The following is a 24,624-nucleotide window of genomic DNA, read 5'->3' on the forward strand; positions in this document are numbered from 1 at the left end:
CAGTCTTGGAGTGCTGCAGAAGATGTCTGTGGTTTGTTTTTGTCTTTATGCTCCCAGACTGTAGTCTGGTTTATTCTGTGATAAACACGAAGTCTGACTCCTCGATGCTGAGCGATACAGACGTGTGTGGCTGGCCTCGGCCCAGCTTTCTTATGTTGGAGCCTTGTGACATGGCTCTGTTACGCTTGCCTGCACTTGTGTGGTGCCAGGCTTAGTCTGAGGTTTTCTTTTCTGTCGGATCGACCTTATCAAATAGCCGGGAAGCAAATTCTGTTCCAGGTCAACTGCTCTGTTCAAACACTTGTGACAAAGCTCTGAGAGTAGATGGGGATGCACATTTCACTTATGTCACAGAGCATTTGTTCTGTGAAAGATTCTTGGCGTCCATGCGAGTGACTCACTGATACATTTTGCATGAATAAGGACGTGCCAGGCTGCCTTGTCTTCCTGAGAATGGCCTATTCAGAATTGGACTCATCTATTTTTAGTGATCTCTGTCACTAGACATTTTGGACAGCATAGCTGGCTCAGGCAGCAGAGCTTTTATTACATGTTTAGGATTCTATTCTAATACCAGGTTTCACGGCTGACCAAACACTGACCTTTTTAAGACCCGGACTAACTAGTCAGATACTGTCCTAATGCTTCCCTGTATTCCTGATACATTTAGATAGAACTTAGAACTCTTCTCCCAGCTTTCGCTCTCAGGTGTGCATTGAATGTGTTCTGACGGTAGGAAAGGAAAAATAAGGCATGAAACAAAACTGGTGAGTGAGCAGAGATGATCTCATTTTCAGAACCTGCTGTGTTCCAAGGTGGCTCCAGACCAGAGGAGGTTCTCCCATCTGGTTCCAGAGTATGGTTTTTGAATAGTACTTGCTATTAAAATATACTTACTGCTTCCTGATACAGTGTGAGTAAGTATTTCATGAAGGAGGCAGGTTGTGGGAATGGCCTGGAGTTATTGCTGGAGAATCTGACTTTCCTTCGGCCATTTTTACTGTTCTTAATTCCCTCTAAATCCAGAAGGTAGATGCCTCCAGCTCCTCCTTTTTGAAGTGTTTGCTTCAGAGTAACTGTGAGAACGTATTACTTGTATTACTTCAGCTTCCCTGCTGGGGGTTTTGCCCTTCCATCTACACAACACTTATTAGGAAGGTTCCTGCTGGTACCATTTTAAAACATCACTCTTAGTTTGGCGAAAATGGTTTTCGTATTGAGACTGAAGAGCGTCGCTGTGTCTTTCGCTTCTCAAAGCTGTGGTGCCATCGTGTGGCCGTTGGGACTCGTACAGCTATTAGTCTGTTCGGAGCACAGCCGTTGTGCCCTCTGGTGCAGACCTTTTCCCTCACTCCCACACACCCCCACCCGCCCCTCCCCTGACACAGCTCCACACCGTTCCCTCTGGCCCTGTCGCTGCCACAGAGCAGAGCTCAGCGCTGCCCCTCCGCTCCCTGTGAGGAGCTGCAGCCGCCATGAGGCCTTCCCTCAGCTCCTCTGCTCTGCGCTGAGTGAACGGTCAACAAAACCAATGCAGCTGGGAGGGTGGCCGCTGAGGGTGCTCGTATGTGGCTCAGGTCCATCAACTAAGAAGGGGTGTGGGAAAGGCTGTGATGCTGGCAGGGTGCTGTTGTAATGCACATCTCCCTGTATGGCATTCTGGAGACCTCCAGCTGGAGTTTGGTGCTTTCAGAACAGGCCGAGCTCAACAAAGCTGGGATTTGGGTTGTGGTGGGGCTCGTCTGCATCCCCCGGCACAGGAAGAATGCAGAGCAGCTGGAGCAGGTCCAGAGGTGTGCCATGAAAGGTGCTCAGAGGGCTGGAGCACCTCTCCTGGGGAGAGAGGTTGAGGGAGCTGGGCTTGTTCAGCCTGGAGAAGAGAAAGCTGCAAGGAGACCTCATTGTGGCCTTCCAGTACCTGAAGGGAGCTTACAAGCAGGAGAGGAACTGACTTTTTACACTGACTGTTAGCGACAGGACAAAGAGGAATGGCTTTAGGTTAAAGAGGAGAGATTCAGGTTAAATGTTAGGAAGAAATTCTTCACTCAGAGGGTGGTGAGGCCTTGGCACAGACTGCCCATAGAGTGCCCTGGGCAGCCTGATCTGGTGGGGGTCACCCAGCCCATGGCAGGGGGTGGTGCTGGGTGGGCTTCAAGGTGCTTTCCAACCCAAACCACGCTACAACTGTCTCAGTTAAAATGGGAACTGCTTTGAGCTGTGGTTCTTCCTGAGTTGTTCTTGCTGCAGGAAACCCTGGGTATCTAGAAGTGCAATCCTTCCCCCGAGGAGATCACGGGGCCTGGCCTGCAGCCCGGCCCAGTTCTGCCTGTTCCTCTTTCCTTAGCGCCTCGCTCCTCTTGCATGAGTTTTTGCATGGGAAGAGAATAAGGTTTGCTCTTCTGCTCCAGGCTTGGCTTGTGCTGCACCTCGAGGAGGCCTCATTGAGACCTGCTGCAGCCTCTGTGCCCAAACACCCCCTCTTTTGGGGGGAGGCTGATCCGGCCCAGCCGCATGATCGCAGTCAGGTGACGACGCCGAGCACAAAAGCAGCGCGGGATAAGCAGCTCAGCGTGGCAGATCAGCTGCTGCCCCGGCCCCTCTGCGAGCTGCTACTGCTCAGGGAAAATGAGCACCTGGCCCCCTCCTCTGCTCTGGAGCCTCACCACGGTGTGTCTGACAGGTGAGCCCTCCCAGTGCCGCTTTGCTTTGCGGGGCTGAGCACGGGGCACGGTGACGCGGTGTGGGCTGGTGAAACCACTGGGCTCTGGGAGCGTGGAGTGGGCAGGGGGAAGGTGTGGGAAGGGTTGGGAACAGCACCTTAAAGATGCACAGTGCTGGAAGGGGGCTGAGCAGCTTAACAGTCACAGAATCATACAGTTGTTTGAGTTGGAAGTCGGATTGTTGAAGGCCGTCCGGTCCAAGTGCCCTGCAATGAGCGGGGACGCCTACAGCTCCGTCAGGTGCCTTTTAAAGAAAAGGGAGTAAGTTCAATCCCTGTAAACTGAGTCCTGTGGCTTTATCTGAAACCCAAAGGAAGAAGGTGCCCCACTGCATTCCCTTTCTTGGGGGTGTTCTGTTAACTGGGTCATCCTAGGAGCATATGTAAAAGTACCTGAATGTTTCTGTACTTACATCCCTGCACCTGCAGCCCTCAGGCACTCGGTGGGTTGGGGACTTGCAGGGCCCATGGTCACCAGCCTTGTTGGAGCAGGACTCTGCCAGCTGTGCAGGAACAGGGCCCCACGGTTCCTTTCCCCCTGCCCACCAGGCAGTACCGCTGTACTGGGTGGTGCTGGAGTGTTGGCACAGGGACCAGAGAGGCTGTGGGATCTCCTCCTTGGGGATCTCCAGTAGCTGCCTGGATGTGGGCCTGGGCACCCTGCTGGTGGTGGTCCTGCTGGGGCAGGGCAGGGCCAGAGGGACCCTGAGGTCCCCATGCTGTAACAACTTCTCAGAGCAATTCTCAGGCTATTACCTCCCATCTCAAAATGCCCAGGAGGGTGGTGGAGTCGCCGTCCCTGGAGGCATTCAAGAAACTCAGAGATTGGCACTGAGGGACGTGATTAGCAGGGGTGGGCTGATGGTTGGACTAGATGGTCTTACACAGACAACTTCTTTACATAGACAACTATTGGCTTGGTTGTGTTTTGCTTTGCTTGAAGGACTGGTTCCTTCAAGAACTGATAGCAGACTGATGTGGGGGAGGAGAAGCAAAGGGGCTGCCATCCTATTTAAGCCTTTTTTGAGTTCTCAGCCAGTGCCCCACAGATCAGCAGGGTTGCACGTCCTGTACATTATGAAGGTTCAGATCTGCCATCAAAGGTTCAGTAACCTTCTTACCATGACATCCTCATGTCTGACTCATTGTAAAGCAGACTGAGTTAAGGCTGCTGAGTTGGACAAGGGGAATAGTGCATCATGGTGCCGGGTCAAAGCGTGGCCAAGGCAATGTGGCCAGGAGCTGCTCGCTCTGTGTAGGACGAGTGCTGATGTCTCCTGGTCTCTAAGATAAGTACCTTGGGCAAACAAACATGAAACAAAACCCTCACTGTTAAATTCAGTGTTTCACTTCTGGGAGAAAGCAGCAAGATGCGGGCAGCAGCCCAGACGGCCGGGTGCTCATCTGCTGCCTGTCCCAGGAGTTAGAGAAAGACTGGGTTTTCTGCACTCTTGAGTACAAAGCAGTCAGTATACGCATAGGAGGGAGCCCTCTGAGCAGTGTGTTTCCATGTGATCACAGGTTTGTAAGAACTCTTTCATTCATTGCCCTAATTTTGCTGTAGAAATGCAACTGGTGTTACCAGCCAACTTCATTGGCATGTTGTTGCTTATGCTGGGGTGGTGCTGAGCTCTGACACCAGAGATGTACAGCATTGCGTGGGTGGGTGTAGCTCAAAGAGTGAGAAATCAAAGGCTCAGGGAGAAGAAGTCAAAGGAGGTCACTTTGGGAATATCCTTGCAGTGATCCATGCATCCCCAGCCACTCAGTGCCTGTCTGACAGCCTCTGAGCCCTGCATCATCATCCTGCTCCCATCATTCCTTACCCGAACCTCACCGTTGGGTGTCAGCTGTGCTCTTCTGTCTCCATCACCCTCCTAAAGCAGACCCTTGAAATAGTTCTTTGGTTTCCCTGCAGTGGCTGCTGGATTCCAGCAGGATCAGAGTCCTGCGCTGGCTGGAAGAGTGGGAACACCTCGTCATTGGGGGAATGGTGTTTGTGGGGCTCGAATCAGTCCTGAATGATTAATGGAAGAGATGTGTGCCCTGAGTTGCTTACATGTGTTTGTAGCTCACTGTACTAAGGCACGTGAGAGGAAAAAAACACTTGACAGCCATAGCAGCACGTTGATGCCGTATGAAGCTGTGTGTCTTCAGAAGCTGAGATTATTCTGTGGAGGAAATCCCTGCCCTGAATTCCTGACCCAAGGTGGAGTGCCTGCCGTGGTGGCAGGATTGGGCTGGGTTTGGTTTGCTTCGTTTGCCTGGGTTTCTCTTAGCAATGCAGTACTAACTTGCCACTTGTTGCATTTAGTTTTATGGGTTTTTCCTCCATCCTGAGACTGAGAAACATCCATTCCCTGTGGTCGTGTGCTTTTGAGATCACTTTCATCAGCAGACACCATTTCAGCCTATTACATTTCACAGCAAAACAACCTGCACTGCAGTAATACCCCCAGTTCTCTGAAGATTACAGCTCCTTGGCTGTGAAGCACTCCTGCTCTTACAGGGGAGGGATTTTGGAATCAAAGCTAGTCTGCCCACAGGCAGCTTCCCTTTGGGTTACCGGATGCATCCAGAGCAGCTTAAATAAAAATCCCATACCCATGACTTTTCCTCCTTGATCCCTTTAACTAAGATGGGATGAAACAGGCAGCTACTTGACAAGCATCTTAAATCAGATTGAGGGATCTCAGGGTAAGCTGTGTTCAGCACCACCAGCAAAAACAAGTGTTTCAAGCAATTCTCACAACTCCTTTATCTTGGAGAGTCAGACCTCTCAGCTCTGGGGTGAGCTTAAGGTTTTTTTCCAGCCTAAATGATTGTATGATTCTAATGTACGTGCTTGACAGGGCTCTCATGTTCAGGTGATGCTGCACATGAGACACGGTCTCCCACAGTGTTCTCCTGGGGAAGCTGGCAGCCCATGGCTTGGGCAGGTACACTCTTTGATGGGTAAAGGACTGTCTGGATGGCCGTGCCCAGAGAGTGGTGCTGAATAGAGTTAAATCCAGCTGGGGACTGATCACATGTGGTGCTCCCCGGAGGTCGGTATTGGGGCTGTCCAGTTTAATATCTTTATTGATGACCTGGTTGAGGGGATTGAGTGCACCCTCAGTAAGTTAGCAGGTGATACCAAGTTGTGAGAAAATGCCGATCTGCCTGGGGGAAGGAAGGGCCTGTGGGGAGAAATGAACAGACTGGATCACTGAGCTGAGGCCAATGGGATGAAGTTCAACGAGACCAAGTGCCGGGTCCTGCACTTTGGCCACAGCAACCCCAGGCAACGCTACAGGCTTGGGGCAGAGTGGCTGGCAGACTGTGTGGAAGGAAAGGACCTGAGGGTGTGCACTGACAATCAGTTGAACGTGAGCCAGCGCTGCACCCAGGTGGCCAAGAAGGCCAATGGCATCGTGGCTTGTATCAGAAATTGTGTTGCCAGCAAAAGCAGGGAGGTGATCAGTCCTCTGTACTCAGATCTGATGAGGCTACACTTCAAATACTATGTTCAGTTTTGGTCCCCTCACTGCAAGAAAGACAATGAAGACCTGGAAAGTGTTCAGAGAAGGGCAACGAAGCTGTGAGGGGTCTGAAGCACAAATCTTATGAGGAGCGGCTGAGGGAACTGGGATTATTTAGTCTGGAGAAGAGAAGGCTCAGGGAGACCTTATCACTCTCTACAACTCCCTGGAAGGAGACTGTGGTGAGGTAGGGGTCGGCCTCTTCTCCTGTGTAACCAGCAATAGGCCCGGAGGGAACAGCCTCGAGCTGTGCTAAGGGAGATTCAGGTTGGACATTAGGAAAAATTTCTTCTAAAGAGTAGTCAGGCACTGGAATGGGCTGCCCAGGGAGGTGGTGGAGTCACCATCCCTGGAGGTGTCTGTGAAATGTTTAGATGTTGTACTGAGGGACATGTTTTAGTGGAAAAACATTGGTGGTAGGTGGGCGGTTGGACTGGATGATCTTGGAGGTCTTTTCCAACCTTGGTGATTCTATGATTCTGTGATGCTCAGATGCTGCCAGTGTTTTTGCGTTGCTCTGTAGTGGAACGTAGCAGAAGACAATTTCTGGACACCAAACAAGGACACAAAGGTTAAGACCTAATGGTAAGCCTTCATTAAGGGAAGAACAATAACTTGACCATTAATTATGGTTCTTTTTCCTTTCTCTTAGGTATTGCTTTAGGCCAGACAACCACCACTCAGGCCCCTGTTGCATCAACCTCGCTACTTCTGAGTGCTGCTACCACCCAAGTCCCTGTTGCACCAACCCAAATGTCTTCTGTTGCCACCGCGACCTCAGCCCCCCCATCCCCATCTTCTGCTGGAATGCTCTCAGTTGGAACAGTGACAAACCTCACCAGCCCTACAGTTGTGCCATCTGCTGTCTCAAGCACAAACTCTCCCTCTCCAACTCTGCCCACCACCCCACGCATCACTGCACTCACCTCTGGGATTGCAACCACCCCTCATGCACCCACAGCACCAATGGCCACATCCAGCAGTCCCTGGGCCACCCCTCCAGATGTAACTGCATCTCCTGGGGTCCCATCAGTGGTCCCGTTTCTCAGCACCATTGAGCCCTCAAACTGCAGCAGAGTGAATGTGACAACATGTGCTCCTTGCTCCCCAGGGACCATTCCCAGCAATGGTAAGAGCCAGGGCTCACCCAAGCTCTCTCCTATGCTAGGTGGCAAAGGGAGTGACCAAGGGAGGCAAAACCAGCTTGTGGTGGATGCTCTAGGGTAACTCTGCAGAGGACAGGAGGTAAATTCCTCCATGCTTTGTACAGGGTGTGTCCTAGTGAGACCTTCTCTTCTTGCTCATGCCTCGCTCCTGCAGTGCCAAGGACGGGTTTCTGCATGGAGTGGGTGTGTGGATCTGCTCTGTGCCACCACTGTAAGTCCCACACAATTGTTCTGTGCAGTTCAGATTTGTTCTGTGGGGCACAGACTGCCAGAGCTCATGTCTGGCGGGAATGCTGCATTGCCTGTGTGCAAAGGAAAGCTGTTTCTACTTAAGGCAGATTCTCTACTTTGGGGTTTTCTGCTTCAGTTCTTCTTCCCACAGATGTAAATTTACCAGAAATCAAAAGGAGTGCATTTATTTTAACTTCTGTGTGGTGGTGGGGAAGAAGGAAAACCCTCCTCTCTCCTCAAACTGGAAGAGGAAAGAGCAGTCTTGGTAATTACCAGAAGTCCACGTTGACAGAATTGGGAGCATAGGTTGCCTTACAGCTGTTCTCCCGTCTAATGGCACACAGCAGCATCACTAGCATTAATGTTATTATTTTCTACCCCCAAAAACTGTCTTGCTGGATCCAAACACCTGTGCCCATTGCTATGACCTGTAGATAAGCCAAGGGGGATGGATGAGGGGTTGAGGTTAAGCCTCACAGTGCTGATCCTGCCCTCCCTGTCTCTGTTCAGACACCTGGAGCTGCTTGTGCTGCACGGAGGGCTCATGTGTGGACCCTGGTGCCTGTGCTCCTTGCCCTGTGGGACACTACCAGCCTGAGAGGGGACAGCAGCAGTGCCTGCCGTGTCCAAAGGGACGTTACGCCAAGTAGGTGATGGCCTCTGCTGGGCCTGGACGTGGTTGTGTTCTCCCTCACAATGCTTCCCCATTTTGTCAGCCCTTGGGGCCTTGCAGGCCTCCAGGTGCCTCAAATCCCTGAGGTGTCAGCCGTGCCTGAGGCCTGGATGGGCGCCAGCCTTGGTCTAACCCAGCCTGTGGCCTTGGTGCCTCAGGGCATGGGTGGCCTGCAGGCCAGGCTTCCGTGCCACACCTTTGAAAGGATCATGGAATCACAGAATGGCTGAGGTTGATGGGGGCCTCAAAGCCCACCCAGTTCCAACCCTGTGCTGTGGGCCCACCAGATCAGGCTGCCCAGGGCCCCATCAAACCCAACCATCACCAAATCAGGATCTGTCTCAGGGCACTGCACAAATGCTTCTGCTGGGACAATGGAGAGTGTGACACGGAGCTGGGGACAGCTGGAAGGAGGAGAGGCAACAGAGAGGAGCCATGGCAGCTGCCCGGGGCTCCATCAATGCTTCACATTTCTGTCATGTTTGGAGAACCCAAAGTCCCTGGGCTGCGAGCAGCTCTGTGGCTGATGCAGTCTTGTGCTGGTTTGTTTTAAGCTAAGTCTTTGCTTCTATTCCCGTTGTCTTAGTTTTTTCCCTCCACAAATCTTGCTCAGCCCTGGGGTTTCCAAAGGAATAAAGAGCACATCTTTGTTTTCCTCCAAAGCATCCCTGGCTGCTAACAGATTCTTAAACCCACGTGCTTTTGGTTGGGGATTTGGCTCTATTAGTGATGAATGCACCAGATTTCCTCCTCCGCTGCCTTCCTTGATGTCCTCCCTCTCCTCCCAGAGGCCTGACATGGCACATCCCTATTCCCACAGTCCCTGTCGTTTCAGGTCAGGACTCCCTCATACCAGTGCCTGTGGCTTGGTTCCCTTTCCATAGAGTCACAGAACTGTAGAGGTCAGATGGGAACTCTGGAGATCATCTTGCCCAACCCCCCTGCTAAAGCAGGTGCCCTATAAAAAATTGAGCAGGAAAGTATCCAGGAGGATCTTTACTATGTCCAGAGAAGGAGATTCTACAATCCCTGTGGGCAGCCTGTTCCCTATTTCTAGACCTGGTAATGATACAGAGCTGTGCTCCGCTGTCTCAAGCACAGAGGAGACCTCAGTAAGAGAAAACCATGTTAACTTCTGCTTGATTCCCTCAGCACTACGAGGAGCACCGTGTGCTCACCCTGCCTGCCTGGCCACTATGCCAACGAGTCGGGGGCCGCAGCCTGCAGCGCGTGCCAGAAAGGTAGGGCTGTTTGTATGCAACCCCATGCGCTCTCATCACACTGCACAGGCTTTTACCCATGGCCAGATGCAATTACTGGGTTACTTAAAAGCACCGATGAGTAAACGGGCTATTTTGTGCAGGCCAAAAATAGAGCAGCATATATCTTCCCACACTGTTATGGATGTTCTTATTAAAAATGAAAGAACAGGTCTCACATGCAGTCACGCTCCTGTTTGCAACAAGCTAATACTAATACCAGAGGCAATACTAAATAGCACATGCAATGCAACAGCTATTCTGGATGCCAATTAAGAGCTCTTTATACATGCACAAGCCGTCCTTTGAAAATCTGTGCACAAAACTGCTCGTCTCACACCCAAATCTTGGCTATCATTTGCTACGTTTGGGAGGAAAAACATAAATAAGCAGCATTTGGAGGCTGTCATGGGTGACAGCGTGTGGCACCTCACTGCCTTTACTCAGTGGATTTTTACATTAGACCACAGAGAAGTCCATGAGCGTGGCCCTCTAGATCATGCTATTATGAAAGTAAATAAGCTGCTTTTCTCTTGTAAGGTGAGGGAGGGGGCTTTGCTTCCCTCCTGCTCAGCTGTAGCTCATGGCACATGTTTTTATGCCTCCTGCCCACACTGCGGGGGGTGTGAGCCCATTTGTTTGCCTGCAGAACAGGAACAACTAACAGCGTGGGGACAGGGATGGTGGAGGAAAGACCCTGAGAACTTTCTCCTTTTTCCTCCAGGTTATTTTAGCTCACAGCAAAATGCAGCTTCTTGTCTGCCTTGCCTGCCTGGATCGTTCTGCAAGTAAGAAATCCTCGTGTGACCTTAGTTGGGGTGGGGCGGCACATCTGGTAGCAGCCATTGAGCACCAGCAGTGGCTAGAGGGCTCTGCAGGCTGTAGGGATAGTGGTGCTGAGATTTGGATGAGATACTACAAAAGGGGGAGGATTCTGCCAGCTGTGCTGCAGCAAAGTGAAGGACAACTGTTGGCTTGTGTGCTTTGGGGTCAGTCCCATCCCCACCCCCATGGTGGGCTGGTGGAGATGGAGGCACCTCGACTCAGCTGTCCCCCAGTGGAGGAAGAGGGCACCTGGGGGAGGTGAACTTTGCAGCCAAAGTTCAGTTTAATTGCCACAAAAGCAGTTCTGGGGCTTTCACAGCCCTGTGGCTGCTGCTCTCCTCAGCATCTACTGAGCAGTTCCAGTCAAGTGTGCTGGGAGATCGAGTTCCTACAAGTTTCATGCAAATAAGAGACCAAGGCAAGGATAGAAATGCCATCACATTCCCAACGCTAATTAGACATACGGGAGGAACTACACTGCAGATAGACACCACAAATGCCTACAACATGGTAAAAGCTGGTAGACAGCGGAGCATTCGGCCTCGAGCTGTGTGTGCATAAAGAAGCAGATGGGTCGGGTTGGGTTGGGCTGTCTCAGTGCTGTGCTCATGGTGCTGTCTCAACTGTTCTCCCTCCCAGCACCACCAGCTGCACGCTGTGTCTGGCCTGTCCTGCTGGGCGTGAGGCTCCACGGGAGGCTGCTGAGGAGTGTACACTGTGCCGGGCAGGTGGGTCGTGTGACAGGTTGCCATCGTGGGCACTGCATGGTTTAGAGTGATAATAGTGTGTGACCTCAGCACCAGAATGGAGGGATTTCTTCCCAGAATTTGGTCCTTTAACCCAGAGGACGTTGCTCCCTGCCACCACGAGTGGCCCAGCTGACAGCGGCCGAGCAAACCATTGCTGCCTGAGCGATGGGAAAGCGCTGGTGGCTGTCCCAGTGTGGCAGGACACATTGTGCCAAGCCCTCCCCCAGTGGGAGTACTGCTGGGCTGTGCTGGAGCAATGCAGCCAGATGTGTTTCATGCAAACCAGCATTCACGTCTTTGAGACCATGACTTCCCTGACCTGTCATTTCCACAAAGCTTAGGAAACAGCCTTGTGTCATACTGCACTCAGCAAGCTCCAAACAGCTGGGAAAGGTGCTTGAACCTGGAATTAGAGGGGATGAAACACTGCTGAACTCTGGTTCCCAACTTCCATCTGCTTTAAAGCTGCCAGCTCAGCACTAACCCAGCTCCCACTCTGTTTTCAGATTTGAAACCAGGTATTGGTCAGACTCCTTCCCTATGCTTTTGTTCTTTCCTTCCTGCCCCTTTGCCACCCAGCTACTACCAAAGTTCAGGCTCAGCTTTTGTCATGCATATGAAGTATTTCATGCGTTTTCTCCTTGTGGCTTTGAAAGCAGACTCATCCATATGCAATTGCAAAGGCCCCTGGGTCCAGTCCCAGACGTTAATGTGCTCTTTTGCTATTTAGGTACGTTCAAAGGTCTGGGTGATGACACCTGCAAGCCCTGCGAGCCAGGGGAATACCAACTGCAGCAGGGCCAGGAGAGCTGTGACCTGTGTCCAGAGAACCACTACTGCCCTGTGAGTCTGCTCTGGCTGCTTTGGCAGCTGGGATTAACGAGTACAGCTAATACACTTTTAATTAAGGCCAATTTTAGCTCAGCTTGTTTCCTTTTCTTTAATACAGGCAGAGCCCTTGTAGAGCAGTGGGGTTGCAATTAGAGCACCAGGAGGCTGGCTTTGTTCCACCCTTGGCCTCAGTGAGTCATCAGGGCACGGTGAGGGGACGAGGTATCCATTAATGAGGTACAGAAGTGTTTAAAACACAACAACACCTGAATTCAGTGATAAGAGGTTCACTTATTGGTCCTTGGATATTGTAGGTCTTCAGGTGGCTGGCTGCTAGTTCTACTTCTGCCTCAGTTTGTCATTTCTAATATCTATTCTGAGATAGTGAGGCAGTGGGTACTTTGTAAAGCAGGCTTCACAGCATGCTCCAACTCAAGAAGGCATCATAGAATCATTAGAGTTGGAAGAGACCCATAAAGGCCATCTAGTCCAACTCCCCTGCAATGTACAGGGACACCTACAGCTCCATCAGGTGCTCAGAGCCCTATCCAGCCTGACCTTGGGTGTCTCCAAGGATGGGGCTCCACCACTTCTCTGGGTAACCTGTGCCAGTGGCTCACTGGAACATGCTACACACATGCTATATGTAGTACAGAGGCAACGCTTACCCTCCTGCCACCTTCTCTTCTGTTTGGCACTGAGGAATTTACCTTTCTTCCTGGTTAGAGCCCAGATGTGAACCCAATCAAGTGCCCTCCTGATGCCTTCTGCCCTGTGGGCAGCACTGAGCCCCAGTACTGCATGGAGATCTTCCTGTACAAGGTGGGCAGCTCCTGCCAGCTGACGCCACTGGTGATCGTCCTCCTGGCCCTCTTCTCAGCAGGTGAGCACTGCTCTTCTTTGCTTATGTCTCTGCACAGTGCACATTGCGTTTCCTTAAATTTGGATTTCTAGTAAAAGTCTTTCTGGTTGCTCATCCCTTTAAAAGGGAGTGGAAAGCTGGCATCCCTTCCTTGTTTCTAGCAAAAGGGGCTGCAGAGCCATAAGCTATCCTTGTGCCCGTTCTTCCTTAAGGCTTCCCCCATCCTGACGGCACAGTGACCTACAGTGTCGTAATATGGAGACCCGGAGTCAGGCTGCAATAACATGGTTAACAGGTTAAAAGCGGTTTAAATGCACAAATTGCCTTTTAAAACGTGTGCCTCCTCCACATCACACAACTTGTCATTTTTATGCACTACTTTCTATGCAAATGATAGTCCTTTCCACATGTGCAAGTGGGGATATCACTGAATATTAAATAGGGATATTATACTAGTAAGGTAATAGATATCTGGTTGTTGTTTGTCCTTGGGAAGTAGCTGTGTGTACAGGCTCCAAAAGAGGCGTATCTTAGCCCAGAAGAAAGAAAATGGACAATTTCCCTTCCTGTATGAGACTTCAGGTTTTCTGAAAGCATTCCCCCTGCCCTCGGTTAATACTTTTCCAGCTCAAGATGAGCCATTCGTGCAGTGATGGGGAAGCAGGCACTGGGCATGGGAAATGCAGACACCTGCAACCTGCAGTAATTAGCTCATTAGTGGACATGGCAGGAAGCCAGCAGGTGGATGAGTCCTCAGCAAGGAAGCTACACCAGGAACACTCAGCCCAAAACAACAGATTGGCATTCGTAGTCCTAACAAAGGAAAAGGTAAGAATTGTGTAGTTTTAGGTCCAAGTCCGGGGGGAAGTTGGATCAGAGGTAACAGTTACGATGCAAAGAGCAGCTCTTACTGTTAAGGACTGTAAAAAGAGCAGAAGAGCAAGCTGGAATAGGGGTGTTCAAGCTGAGACTGATCACTGCACAGGCATGTAAAAAGAACTGCAGTGTTAAGTGCCACTTGTGCAAACAGCTCTCCTGCCAGGAGGCTTTCATCTCCTCCTGGTACTCCAAGGCATGAAAGCCACATGCCCACAAATTTCTGTTTTAAGCTCAACGGCTCTGTGCCCCACAAATGCTCATCCTCCAGTCCAGCTCACTGCTGTTAGAAGGCAGATAGGAGATCAATCGGATCTTATTCCTCGCAGCAAACAGAGCAAAGCTTCTCCAACAACAAAGCAGCATTAGTAGCTCTTATCAAAGCCCTGTCTTAGCACCTGAGGGCTCCACGGACATAAATAAGGACTAAATGCACTGCTGTGCTGGGCAGGTGCTGGAGTGCTGGCACAGGGACCAGACAGGGCCCCCTCCCTGGGGATGTCCAGGGGATGTAATCACATCCATGCGGGAACAATGGGCAGTTTCTAATCAGCGTTTCTAATGAACAAGTCTGAGAGTCACAGAACAATGTTCCTCAGTGAAGCCCTGGGTGGCAAAGTTTGCTAAGAAGAAGGGCAAAAGAAGCAGCCCACACAGGAACCTGCCAGCATTTCACGGCTGGGTAACAGCTTAATTGTTTGCTGTGAGGTTGTCTGCTCACGCAATCCAAACGTGGATGCATTTGTCTGGGCACACTGCATCACAGCGACAGATTCACGCTCTTCTGTTTAGATCAATTTTCCCTGATTATGCTTATGCCAGAAACAGACAAACAGAAATGTCACAGTCCTTGATATTTTGCAATTATTTCCATGTCTGTGCACAGCCTAGAAGAAATTTTTTCTGACAGTCCCGATCCCAGTCTAGACTCTGAGTTGATTTAGGTCGGTTACTTCTTGAGCTTCATTATAGGCACCATACAGAGCAAAAGCATTTCTCAGCGTGGCCTTTCAGCGGGGTGGGACAAGTGCAACGAGTCTGCATTGATAGGATGCCAGGTGGGAAATGAGAGTCCTGTGGAGCAGAGAGCAAACAGGAGCAGAAAAGTGAGTGACCGAGTTATTTTGTTAAAACCCACTGCTGTTCTGCACATCTTTCAGGGTGAAGCCAAAATGCCAAAGCTGAGTTGTTACAGTTAGCCAGTTAGTATTTCTACACCCAAGCCAAAGGAGAAGAAAACACTGTTTAGAATCATAGAATTGAGTTGGAAGGGACCTTTAAAGGCCATCTGGTCCAACTCCACTGCAATGAACGTGGACACCTACAGCTCCATCAGGTGCTGTCCAGCCTGACCTTGAGTGTCTCCATGGATGTGGCACCCATCACCCCTCTGGACAACCTGTGTCAGAGCCTCACCACCCTCATTGTAAAATACATTTTCCTTATAGGTTTACCAGAAGATAACACAGCAGTCAGAAAGCAGTAGAACAAACACCTGATGCTTTACTTTCCTCTTTGAAAGTTAACTACCACTGTTTACATTCCTTACAGGCGCAATTCTTATAATCTTTGTACTAATTCTGAGAAGAAGGCAAGAACACAGCACAAAGTCTTTGAAGTCCCTGCTGCTACCACAAGGATCAGAGCAGCACACAACGTATGGAGTGATGGAGCACACAGAGCCGGTGTATGCTGGCTGGTAGAGGGGGAAAGGCAACCTGCAAGCACTGTGTTCCCTTTTCTGTAGGGTAATGCACGCGTGTGCATATGTGAAAGAAGTTTGACCGTCACCAACCTATTTCCGTATTGCTAAAATAAGCACAGAGAAATGAAATGCAAGTCATTTTTCAGCTGTGCCTTTCTGTGCTGACCAACCTGGCTGGATGCTGTTCTACATCAAATGGATTTACAGCAGAAGCTTCCCCCTCTAATTCCTAGCTCCACTCGCAATAAATACTTCTTTTTTTCCTTTCCTTAAGAAATTTCAGCAGTCAGCTCAACTGCTGGAACAAAGAACAGCTGCTGCAGATACTGGACTTCCCACAGCACAATTGCTTCTACCCGAGCAGGAACTAACACAAATATTCCTCCTTTAAGGAAGATGCACGTTTACTTATTTATTTGCCCTTCTCAAAACTTTACCTATACTTGAAACTGAGGGTCAGCTGAAAAAAGGAATCCCACACTTTTCCCTTCCTCTCAGCTGTGGGAAAACACGTGCAGCTGAACTTATGGTTGACTCCTGGACAAATGTGTCCCTTCTGTTTCCTGCTGTGGTGCTGCGGTCTCTCATGCAGTGCTTCATATTACTCCACAGAGCTACAGAAGCAACACCCTCCTCCTCCTTCTCCAGTGCAATTCATTCGCATACCATGCAGGCTGCAAAGCCCTGCTCAGATCATCCAGCTGTGACACTTCCACAGCGCTGTGCTTCATCAGCTCTGAGAGCCCTGGTAAAAATAGTACTTAATATTGTGAGAGCTGTGCTTTCAAGTGAGTGTGCACGGAGGTGGAAGCAGGTGTTACTTCTCACTGGAGCCCTTTCCCTGAGCTAAAGCAGCAGCAGCCAGCTGAAGGAACCCAGCTGGTGGGGGTTAAGTGGCTGCTGCCCTCCACTGCTCATTCTTCTCATCCCTGGGGAGGTTATTGTGCTTTTCAAGAAAAAGGAAATAAACAACCGCCAAAAAAAAAGCAGTTCTCTGATCTGTTTCAGATCTGTCAGATGAGTAAACGGACGGGAAGAGAGGTGTGTTATCCTCTGTGGTAAGCAGTAATGCAGCTGGTAGCCCTGCCACCTGGATCAGCAGCAGCATGGACCAATCACACACCAAGCTCAGTCCCACCCCAAAACCCTTTCTGCCCTCAATCTCCACTTTCCCACTGAAAGCTGGTTACCTCCTGTCCTCATGCTTTGTTCTTTCCTTCCCACTCCTCCTCACTCCCAGCTACTTGCTTGAAATGTGCTGGCTCTCAGAATCCCCCGTTCTAAGAGGAAATGGGTCCTTTGCAGCAGTGACCACCTGGGGACAGGATGGGGCCCTCTCCTTGTGGCTTATGTGGCTGCAGGAAATGATGCCCAACACCCTCTTGTGTTCTTCAGTCCTGAGAGCTGGGGCACAGGGTGTGCACAGCCCTTCTGCTGGGCTCTCTGATGCTGTCCATAGCACGCAGGCACTAAGTTTCTCAGTGGGCACAGTCAGGGCTTTCCAGAGGAGCAGCAAAAGGATGGAGTCCTGATAACAGAGCACCAGGTTATCTCAGCAGAACACTAAACCAACAGTGCCAAAGCACATTTCGGATTTGCTCTTAAAGAAGCACAGCTGCAGGCAGGCACAGAGATTCCACCCATGAAGGAAACCTGGCTGAGAAAGAAAAATATGGGTGAATTAAAACCTGACCCACCAGGAACACCAGCAGTGACAGCTGAATGGAGCTGGTAGGACTGCGTGATTGCAGCTCAAAATATTTGAAGTCTGTCAAATTCTGAGTAACAGAAGACAGCTCTGTAACAGGAGAAACTGGACTGCAAACAAATAAGTCAGTTTTTTATGGTAAGCAACGCTGTGAAAACAAGCCATAATACCATCATTATCGCCTCCACGTGAGCTTTAAGTATTATTTCCAGCAGGTCTCTTAGGAAATTGCAGAGTGCAAGTTTTCACTATGAAAACATCCAGCTCTTCCACTTCCAAACCAAGCTCAAACAGCGGGCGTTTGGCTAAAAACCAAATTAAGGAAAAAAACACCATAAAAAACTGCAACAATATCTATATAGATCTGCTTTTCCCAAAAAAAGAATTAGCAACTTCTTAAATAACTAGGAATAAATTTTAATATTTAATAAGACACTGAAGTTTCTCAAACAGTCAGACACGGAATGTGATTCAACGCTGTGGAGGAATTGCATTAATCTTAAAGGTATTTTGCTTTTCAAAGTAAATTCAAATAAAAGAGCCCCTAAGAACTGACCGTAACACAAAGCTATAGAGCAAAACAGACATTTAATCTGGTTATTCTTCCTAGATTGTAAACAAATTCTTCTAACAAATTCAACTGAAAATGGTTCCTAGGCTTGCTCACGTGATAAAGGAACAGCGGATCCTGAATTTACCTATCATGTTCCAGCCTTGATGAGTTTGCTGGAAAAGGAAATCCTTCTACTACTATGGGCAAGATGCTAAGTACATGATTTAATGTCACACAATAGGCCATGCTTAGATGCTATTTAGTTGAATTTAGAACAGAAAAGCTTAAAGTTGTTGATGCTAAGAAGCATTGAGTTGCGTGATGAGAAAGCTCAATTTTTCCAAGGTTGTTTTCCCTTCTGTTTGAAAAGTGGGAGCAGGAATTTGGAAAAAAACTTATTTTGTTGTCTTTTTAAAACAATGCTTCAGTCTCTTTTCCCAGTGCCATACATTAAGGTAGAGAAGTCTTCGTTAAAAACCACTATTTCTGAATTGGAAGCAAAGCTTCTACCGGGTCAGTTCTGAGTGAGTGAGGTGAGGCCCGTGGGGTCAGGACGTGTGTAAGGAAGAACACGGTCCACACTTCTTTTAAGGATCAATCTCCAAAGCATGTAATCAGCGTAAGAAACGATTCCCTGTCAGTTCAAAAGCAAACTTCTGGTTTGCAGTCTTTGTGATGTGAGCTTCCATTGGCCAAGCGGCTTAGTAGCAAAGAGCAGAGAAGAGGTAGAAGGAAGTGGAAAGTCCAACAGCCGCTCGCTAAGATCTGTTTGTGTCAATTTATGTCATGAAAAGAGCGCTGAGAGGAATATCTTTGAACACTGAAGTCTTTATTTACCCACAGACAGATACAAAAGGGGTGGCTGTCCTGCATCCTGCCGTACTAAATGTGCTTGTGGCCCCACCTACGAGGAGGGCAGGGGGTTGCAGGCTCCACGACCCATCTGAAAACCGATGGTGTTTCTGCAACAGTGACAATCAGTAACTATTGGAGCTGGTGGCTTCTGGAAGGGGGATCTGCCTATTAGGACATGGGGATTAACTGTTCCAGGGTGCCAGAGTCTATGTACGAAGAGAAAAAACAATGAAACACCTACAGATTTAACAAATTATAAAAACAGTGGAATGTAAAGGTAAGATTTTATAATAACTTATTTAAAGGTATTCTTATAAAGTCTTCCTTACATGGTATAGTATTCAAACAAATAACGGCCCCAATGACATAAAATTCCTTCATTTTGTTTCAAAGTGATGAGGATAATCTTTCTACTTTACTACCTGATCTCACTTTCCTGAAGAAGCGATAGAAATGTACACAACACATTTTTTTTGGTTTTCATTTCAGGCACAGGCCTATGCTTCAGTCCTGGTAGAACAAATATCTACATGAGAGGGCACATTTCCCTCCAACTCAACTAAGAAATCTTCATTGTTTCCTTGAGTGCAAGGCTTGGCATACCAGTTTAAAAACACAAACGTCACACCTTCCCCCCATTCTGAACTGAGCTGTTTTTTCCATAATTATTATTATATAATTATTCTGGGGAAAAAAAACCCAACACTTTCCAACAGTGTTTATAGAATGGATTAAAAGAAAAAAAAAAACAAAAAAACCCACATCTGTTTGCTTACAAAATAGAAATCAATGAGTTCAGGACAAGGGCGAGGCTACATTTAGAATCTGCTTCAGTTAATAACTCCTAATAACACCAAAGTTTTAAGTGTTGGGAACAAGCGGGGATTTCAGTAACTCCAAAAACTAAATCTGTAATCAAATTCTGAAGAAAAAACGTTTGGAAAGAAACTTACATTTTATGATATAGCAAGGCTTCCATTTCAAAATGGCTACACGGAGTTTCTGTACTATCAAAGGCAAACTAAGCTAGAACATGCACAAATTCTTCAATGAAGGCACACATTCTGTTTACATAGGCTGGATAACATGGCGTAAGTCAAAACTTATAACACTGCCTAATCAGTCACACACCAATGACACGCACTGGGAAGAAACAGGTAAAGACATTTTTCCCTACCATTTTTTCCTAGTTCTAGTATTATTTCCATTAAAACTAAATCTTGCGTATTTATCTCACTGCAAGACCAGGAACCCCACGGGAGCAAAGAACTCAAAACAGCTTTGCTGACACAACGCAGGGGTCATCAGCCAGTCAAGAGCACAGCTCCTAAAAAAACTCAAGAATGAATTCGAGCAGTCTGCCAAGTCAAGTAGCCAGTTCTACATGAATTGTACAAAAAGGAATGGAGTTGGGCTAAGCTTCATGTTAAAACTGTTCCTCATAAGCTTTTTTTTTTTTTTCCCAAAAATTGCCTTCACTTTTAATTAGCTGTTTGGATAAATGAGATTTAGCACTTGGGCAGCTAGTCAAGCTTCACCTTCTGTTCCATCGTCTCATCCATGGTTTTCTTTTTTGTTCCTCGTTGGACATTTTTTGCATCGCCATAAAGTTGCAATGCCTGGAATCCAAGAATTCCAAAGAAACGTCTGCCTCTGCATTGTTTGGCATTGAGAAAAGAAATATTTTTTCTTCAAACAGTAGGCTTGCTATTATTTATTCTTATTAAAACAGACAAAAAAAATCCTAGGGCACTGGGCCTAGACTGCGAGACGATATCCCTTTAAATCCAGACCTGTACAGCTCTGCAAGATCAAATCATTTCTATTTCGCTGGAATGGAATACAGGAAAAAACAATATAGAAAAAGGTCTCTTACAGTGTAAGATTTCCCATCTCTGGTACAGGGAGTGCCTTTCCCACCATGTACCGTAAATCTTAGTGGGAAGACACTGAAAAACATGGTTTAAGAATCACTGGAGAGTTATTTTATAAGAGCACAAATAGTTCTGTGTGTGGTTACTGTCGGGATATGCACCTGGATCATGAATGGCATTCAAGCACTTGCTCAAAAACACACAAGGCAAGCAAATCTCATTGGGACCACAGACCAAGCCATTTCTCACTTAAAAGGACTCAAGAGCTAATATCTTCTTTCGACGATATACTATTTTAAACATCTGTTGATTGACAAATACTATCTCAAAATCTATGTTTACGCCTACCTGGTTTGATATTAACCTACCTCCAACCTGAAAGAATATTGGAGGGAACCTTATACATTCGTAACAATTCAAGTGTAACTGTAATGCTGAGTAATAAGTTTGGTTTGTCCTGAAATTTTCTGAACTATGTAGTTCGTTATCAGTGCAGAAGCAGCAGAAGACTGCTGTGGTTGGCTCAGTGGATTTATAAAACAAAACAAAAACAAAAACGAAACAAAACAAAAAATCCCTCCCCCCCCACCCCTGTAACCTTTACAGAATATATGTAAAATTGTGTCCTTCCCTGGTAATATTCACAACTTATCTACAAGATAGTGTTGGCAGTAGTAACTGCAGTCCATGACTATTTGCATTCGGCTCTCATCCATCTGTTCCTCTCCTTTCTCTTAGGCTTCAACTTGTTCAGTTTTTTGCGGGGTTTCTCAGTCTTCTGAGTTTCAACAGAATCCACCCCGAGAACGTGTTCAGAGCAGCATAACTGTCCATTCAACGTAGAATTTAGTACTGTCCCATCTTGGTGTTCCTTGCAAAAAGAATTCGGGCAGAAGTGGCAGAATGAAACAGAAGGTTTGCCACAAACATCACAGTGGTGCCAAGGACACTCCCACTTCCCTATGACCGAAAACAAAGGACAAATTAGTAGGGAGTAAAAAATGCCATTGTCTTTTAAAAAGTTTTGCCTTTTAGCATCTGAACAACATACAATATCCTTTGGAAAACAAGATGAGACAGCAAATACCGTGGCCAATCTCAAAAATCAAAATGCTACATCATACTTCTGAAGCTCATCTGACATTATTAAGAAGCAGACTTGACATCTTTTCATTTAAATACAGCAATGAATCCAAGTAGAAGAAATTACTCAGGTTTTATTCAATAGCATTTTACAGAACTTGCGGGCTGGCAGAATACTCAAGACAGCCAACGGCATCCTGGCTTGTATCAGAAATAGTGTTACCAGCAGGAGCAGAGAAGTGATCATCCCCCTGTACTCAGCTCTGGTGAGGCTGCACCTCGAGTACTGTGTTCAGTTTTGGGCCCAAGAAAGACATTTGAGCCTACCAGAAAGACACTGAGACCCTGGAGTGTGTCCAGAGAATGGCAACAAAGCTGTGAGGGGTCTGGAGCATAAGTCTTAGAAGGAGCAGCTGAGGGAGCTGGGATTGTTCAGTCTGGCGAAGAGGAGGATTAGGGCTGAGAATCATGGGTGACCTTATCACTCTCTACAACTACTTGAAGGGAGGTTGTGATGAGGTGGGAGTCAGCCCCTTCTCCCATGTAACTAGCAATAGGACTAGAGGGAATGGCCTCAAGTTGCACCAGGAGAGATTCAGGTAGGCTGTCAGGAAATACTCCAAGAGAGTGGTCAGGTGCTGGAATGGACTGCCCAGGAGGTGGTGGAGTCACCATCCCTGGAGGTGTTCAACAAGCATTTAGATGTTGTACTGAGGGACGTGGTTTAGTGGGAAATACTGTTGATAGGTGGATGGTTGAACTGGCTGATCTTGGAAGTCTTTTCCAGCCTTGGTGATTCTATACACTGCGCACAAGTGCAGTTCTCACCATACAAAAAGAATGTTTTCACAGAGATACTTGTGAGGTTTCTGTGCAATAAATGAGTTATTTATTTAGCCAAGTTAGGCAAGGTGACTCACCAAAAGGACGTTTCACCAAATCAAGACAGGAGAGATGATAGGCTTTAGTACAGGATTTCCTGTCGCACAACACCAGCTGGCCTCCATCACCACAACGGAAACAATCATCTTCAGATTCTTTCTTCCCTTCGTTTTTTGTTCTACGCCTCCGTGTTCTCTTTTTGGTCTTTTTGCCTTTTTCTTCTGAGGCATTAGTGGAAGAGTTCTAAAAGATTAAGTTGCAAATCTGTAAATGCCAGTTTTGCAAAAGAAAAATTTAACACACATAAGCAAAACTGTTGGCATTTCTGGTAGACAGTGCATACAGGCAAATGTTTGACTTGGTGCAGACCAGCATCCGCTTCTCTTCTTTGAGGAACAAGACAGAGGAACTTCAGGAACTGCAACTGTGTCCAAAGTGTTAGTAAGAATACACCAAACCATATCCCTATTTCAATCTGACATATTCTGCCTATACTTTATACTCTTATATCCACCAATGCAGAGAGTGCATGCTGAATGGAACTGTAACATTTCATTTCTTGATGGCTGTCTGCATAAACTGATCACACGCTTATATGAAACCCTGCTTAAGCCTCTCCCTTAAGGAAAAACAGCAATGCAAATTCTGGAGATTTTAAGCCCGCCCTCTGAAGCACCTGATGCTGAGCGTTGTGAACAACAAGGTTTTTATATCCACAGCTGAGAATTTTTTTTCACTTGGGAACATACTTGTGCCTTCCCTTGCACTCCTTCACCAGGTCTGGATGACAGGTTTTAAATTAATGTGACCTAAATCACACAGGCAATTTTGTGACACAATTTTACATCTATTTTCCTCCCCATTATGTTTCTTTTTTAAAACTCCCATTTTTTAGCATTGAGTTAAACTTCAACTGAAAGATCTTTAATGAACTTAGCACACGTTCTAGATTTTAGACAGATGAAATACAAGCTGAGAAGTCAGAACAACTTCACTGGCTATTGCCAGGCTTTGCAGGATAGGATTTACTCAGTAACATTCAGTTTTATGCTATCATCTCTTCCTGAATTCAGTCTGGTGCAGCACTTGAGTACCTTTGGTCAGTTTGTTCTAGTGTCTAGCTCCTACACACTTCCAAGGGGACCCACTGAAGGCTATTCCAGTTAGTGCCAGTACCTAGCCATGTTTCCCATTCAGGAGCTGACATGAATAACTCCTACCACAACATAAAGCTGGTTCACCTACACATACCTCAAAAGGAAAAAAACAAGGCTAATAGTTAGACGAGATACTGTCAAATTCTTGTGATGTATTACTTGCCTTTGGTCTGTCCCCAAGAAATCCACTGCAGTTTGGGGCACCACATTTGCAGACTGTTTTTTCATTGCCCAGACAGTCAAGGTTGTAATTGAAAGTCAGCTCTGTCCCTGAGTGAGATAAGATGTACCGTTTTATTACGAAGGACGAGGTAATGAAGTCTATCAAAATTATTACAACAAATAAAGGTTTTATTATCTGTCTTCTGGTTTTGTACTTGCTTGCTGATCTATTCTTATAAGCTTTCTTCCCCATTTTTTACTGATCACAACCACTGACCACATAGGCCACATACCTATATATCTATATATAGCTGTAGATACAGCTTTATCTATAGCTAAATGTATAATGTGTGTGTGTGTGTGTGTGTACACAAACTAGAATACAGGTATTTTCAAACATCCTTTTAAGGTTCACTCAAGTTTATCTTCAGTTGAAGAAAAGATGCAGAAATACTGTTTGAGATCTCTAAAACAAAAACTGCTCTACTCTTTTGACAGACAACACAAAATGAGTGCATAGATACAAAGGGCTTTTTGGCGCAACCTGAGAAGTAAGCAATAAAAAACAGCTGTAGGATTTGCTGTTAAGAAGCAAAACAGTGAAGGGTAGACCAGAAGCATCTCTTCCATGTGCTGAGATCTCTACAAAATTACTTTTACTGAACCAGTTAAACCATGAGCTCCCATGCTTTAATATAACCACATACAACGTTTAGTTCAGTGAATTAAAATAAAACCAACATAAACTGAAATACCTGCAGGAATATCACACACAGCAAACAGGCCAACACGAGTATCTCCATTTACAGTCCATTTTAGAGTTTCACAATTTGGTTGGCAGCTGTGATTCATAAAACGAGAATAGTTTCCTTTGGGGCCAGCGTCAATAATACGGTCCTGGAGATCAAATCAGCAACAGAATGAATGTTTTTA

At 47.2% G+C, this 24,624-nt stretch overlaps 2 protein-coding genes across 10 annotated transcripts in view; one reads left to right on the forward strand and one right to left on the reverse strand.

Annotated features, from left to right (window-relative positions):
- The first annotated feature begins 2,363 nt into the window (after positions 1–2,363).
- On the forward strand, positions 2,364–15,690 carry DRCC1 (down-regulated in colon cancer 1). Its single transcript, XM_001234831.7, has 9 exons — positions 2,364–2,680; positions 6,893–7,369; positions 8,148–8,283; positions 9,463–9,551; positions 10,294–10,357; positions 11,034–11,122; positions 11,874–11,986; positions 12,701–12,857; positions 15,264–15,690. The coding sequence occupies exons 1-9, from the start codon at positions 2,626–2,628 to the stop codon at positions 15,413–15,415; spliced, it is 1,332 nt and encodes a 443-aa protein (XP_001234832.4). The 5' UTR covers positions 2,364–2,625; the 3' UTR covers positions 15,416–15,690.
- Positions 15,691–18,488: 2,798 nt separating this feature from the next.
- The window catches only part of WHSC1 (Wolf-Hirschhorn syndrome candidate 1), a 102,298-nt gene continuing 96,162 nt past the window's right edge, over positions 18,489–24,624 (reverse strand). For all 9 annotated transcript variants that reach the window (XM_015286001.4, XM_015286006.4, XM_015286005.4 and 6 more), the window contains 4 exons: positions 24,447–24,588; positions 23,693–23,799; positions 22,411–22,615; positions 18,489–21,367 (listed from right to left, as the gene is read on the reverse strand). In XM_015286001.4, coding sequence (XP_015141487.2) covers positions 21,099–21,367; positions 22,411–22,615; positions 23,693–23,799; positions 24,447–24,588 — 723 coding nt within the window. In that variant the 3' untranslated portion in view covers positions 18,489–21,098. The remainder of the gene's footprint in view (positions 21,368–22,410; positions 22,616–23,692; positions 23,800–24,446; positions 24,589–24,624) is intronic.

The sequence above is a fragment of the Gallus gallus genome, chromosome 4, assembly GCF_016699485.2.
Source record: "Gallus gallus isolate bGalGal1 chromosome 4, bGalGal1.mat.broiler.GRCg7b, whole genome shotgun sequence".
Taxonomy (NCBI): domain Eukaryota; kingdom Metazoa; phylum Chordata; class Aves; order Galliformes; family Phasianidae; genus Gallus; species Gallus gallus.

Coding starts and splice junctions, on each gene's coding strand:
- DRCC1 (XM_001234831.7), top strand. CDS start 2,626: ATGAGCACCTGGCCCCCTCCTCTGCTCTGGAGCCTCACCACGGTGTGT. Junction 7,370..8,147: donor AGGGACCATTCCCAGCAATG/GTAAGAGCCAGG, acceptor GTCTCTGTTCAG/ACACCTGGAGCTGCTTGTGC. Junction 10,358..11,033: donor CTGCCTGGATCGTTCTGCAA/GTAAGAAATCCT, acceptor TCTCCCTCCCAG/CACCACCAGCTGCACGCTGT.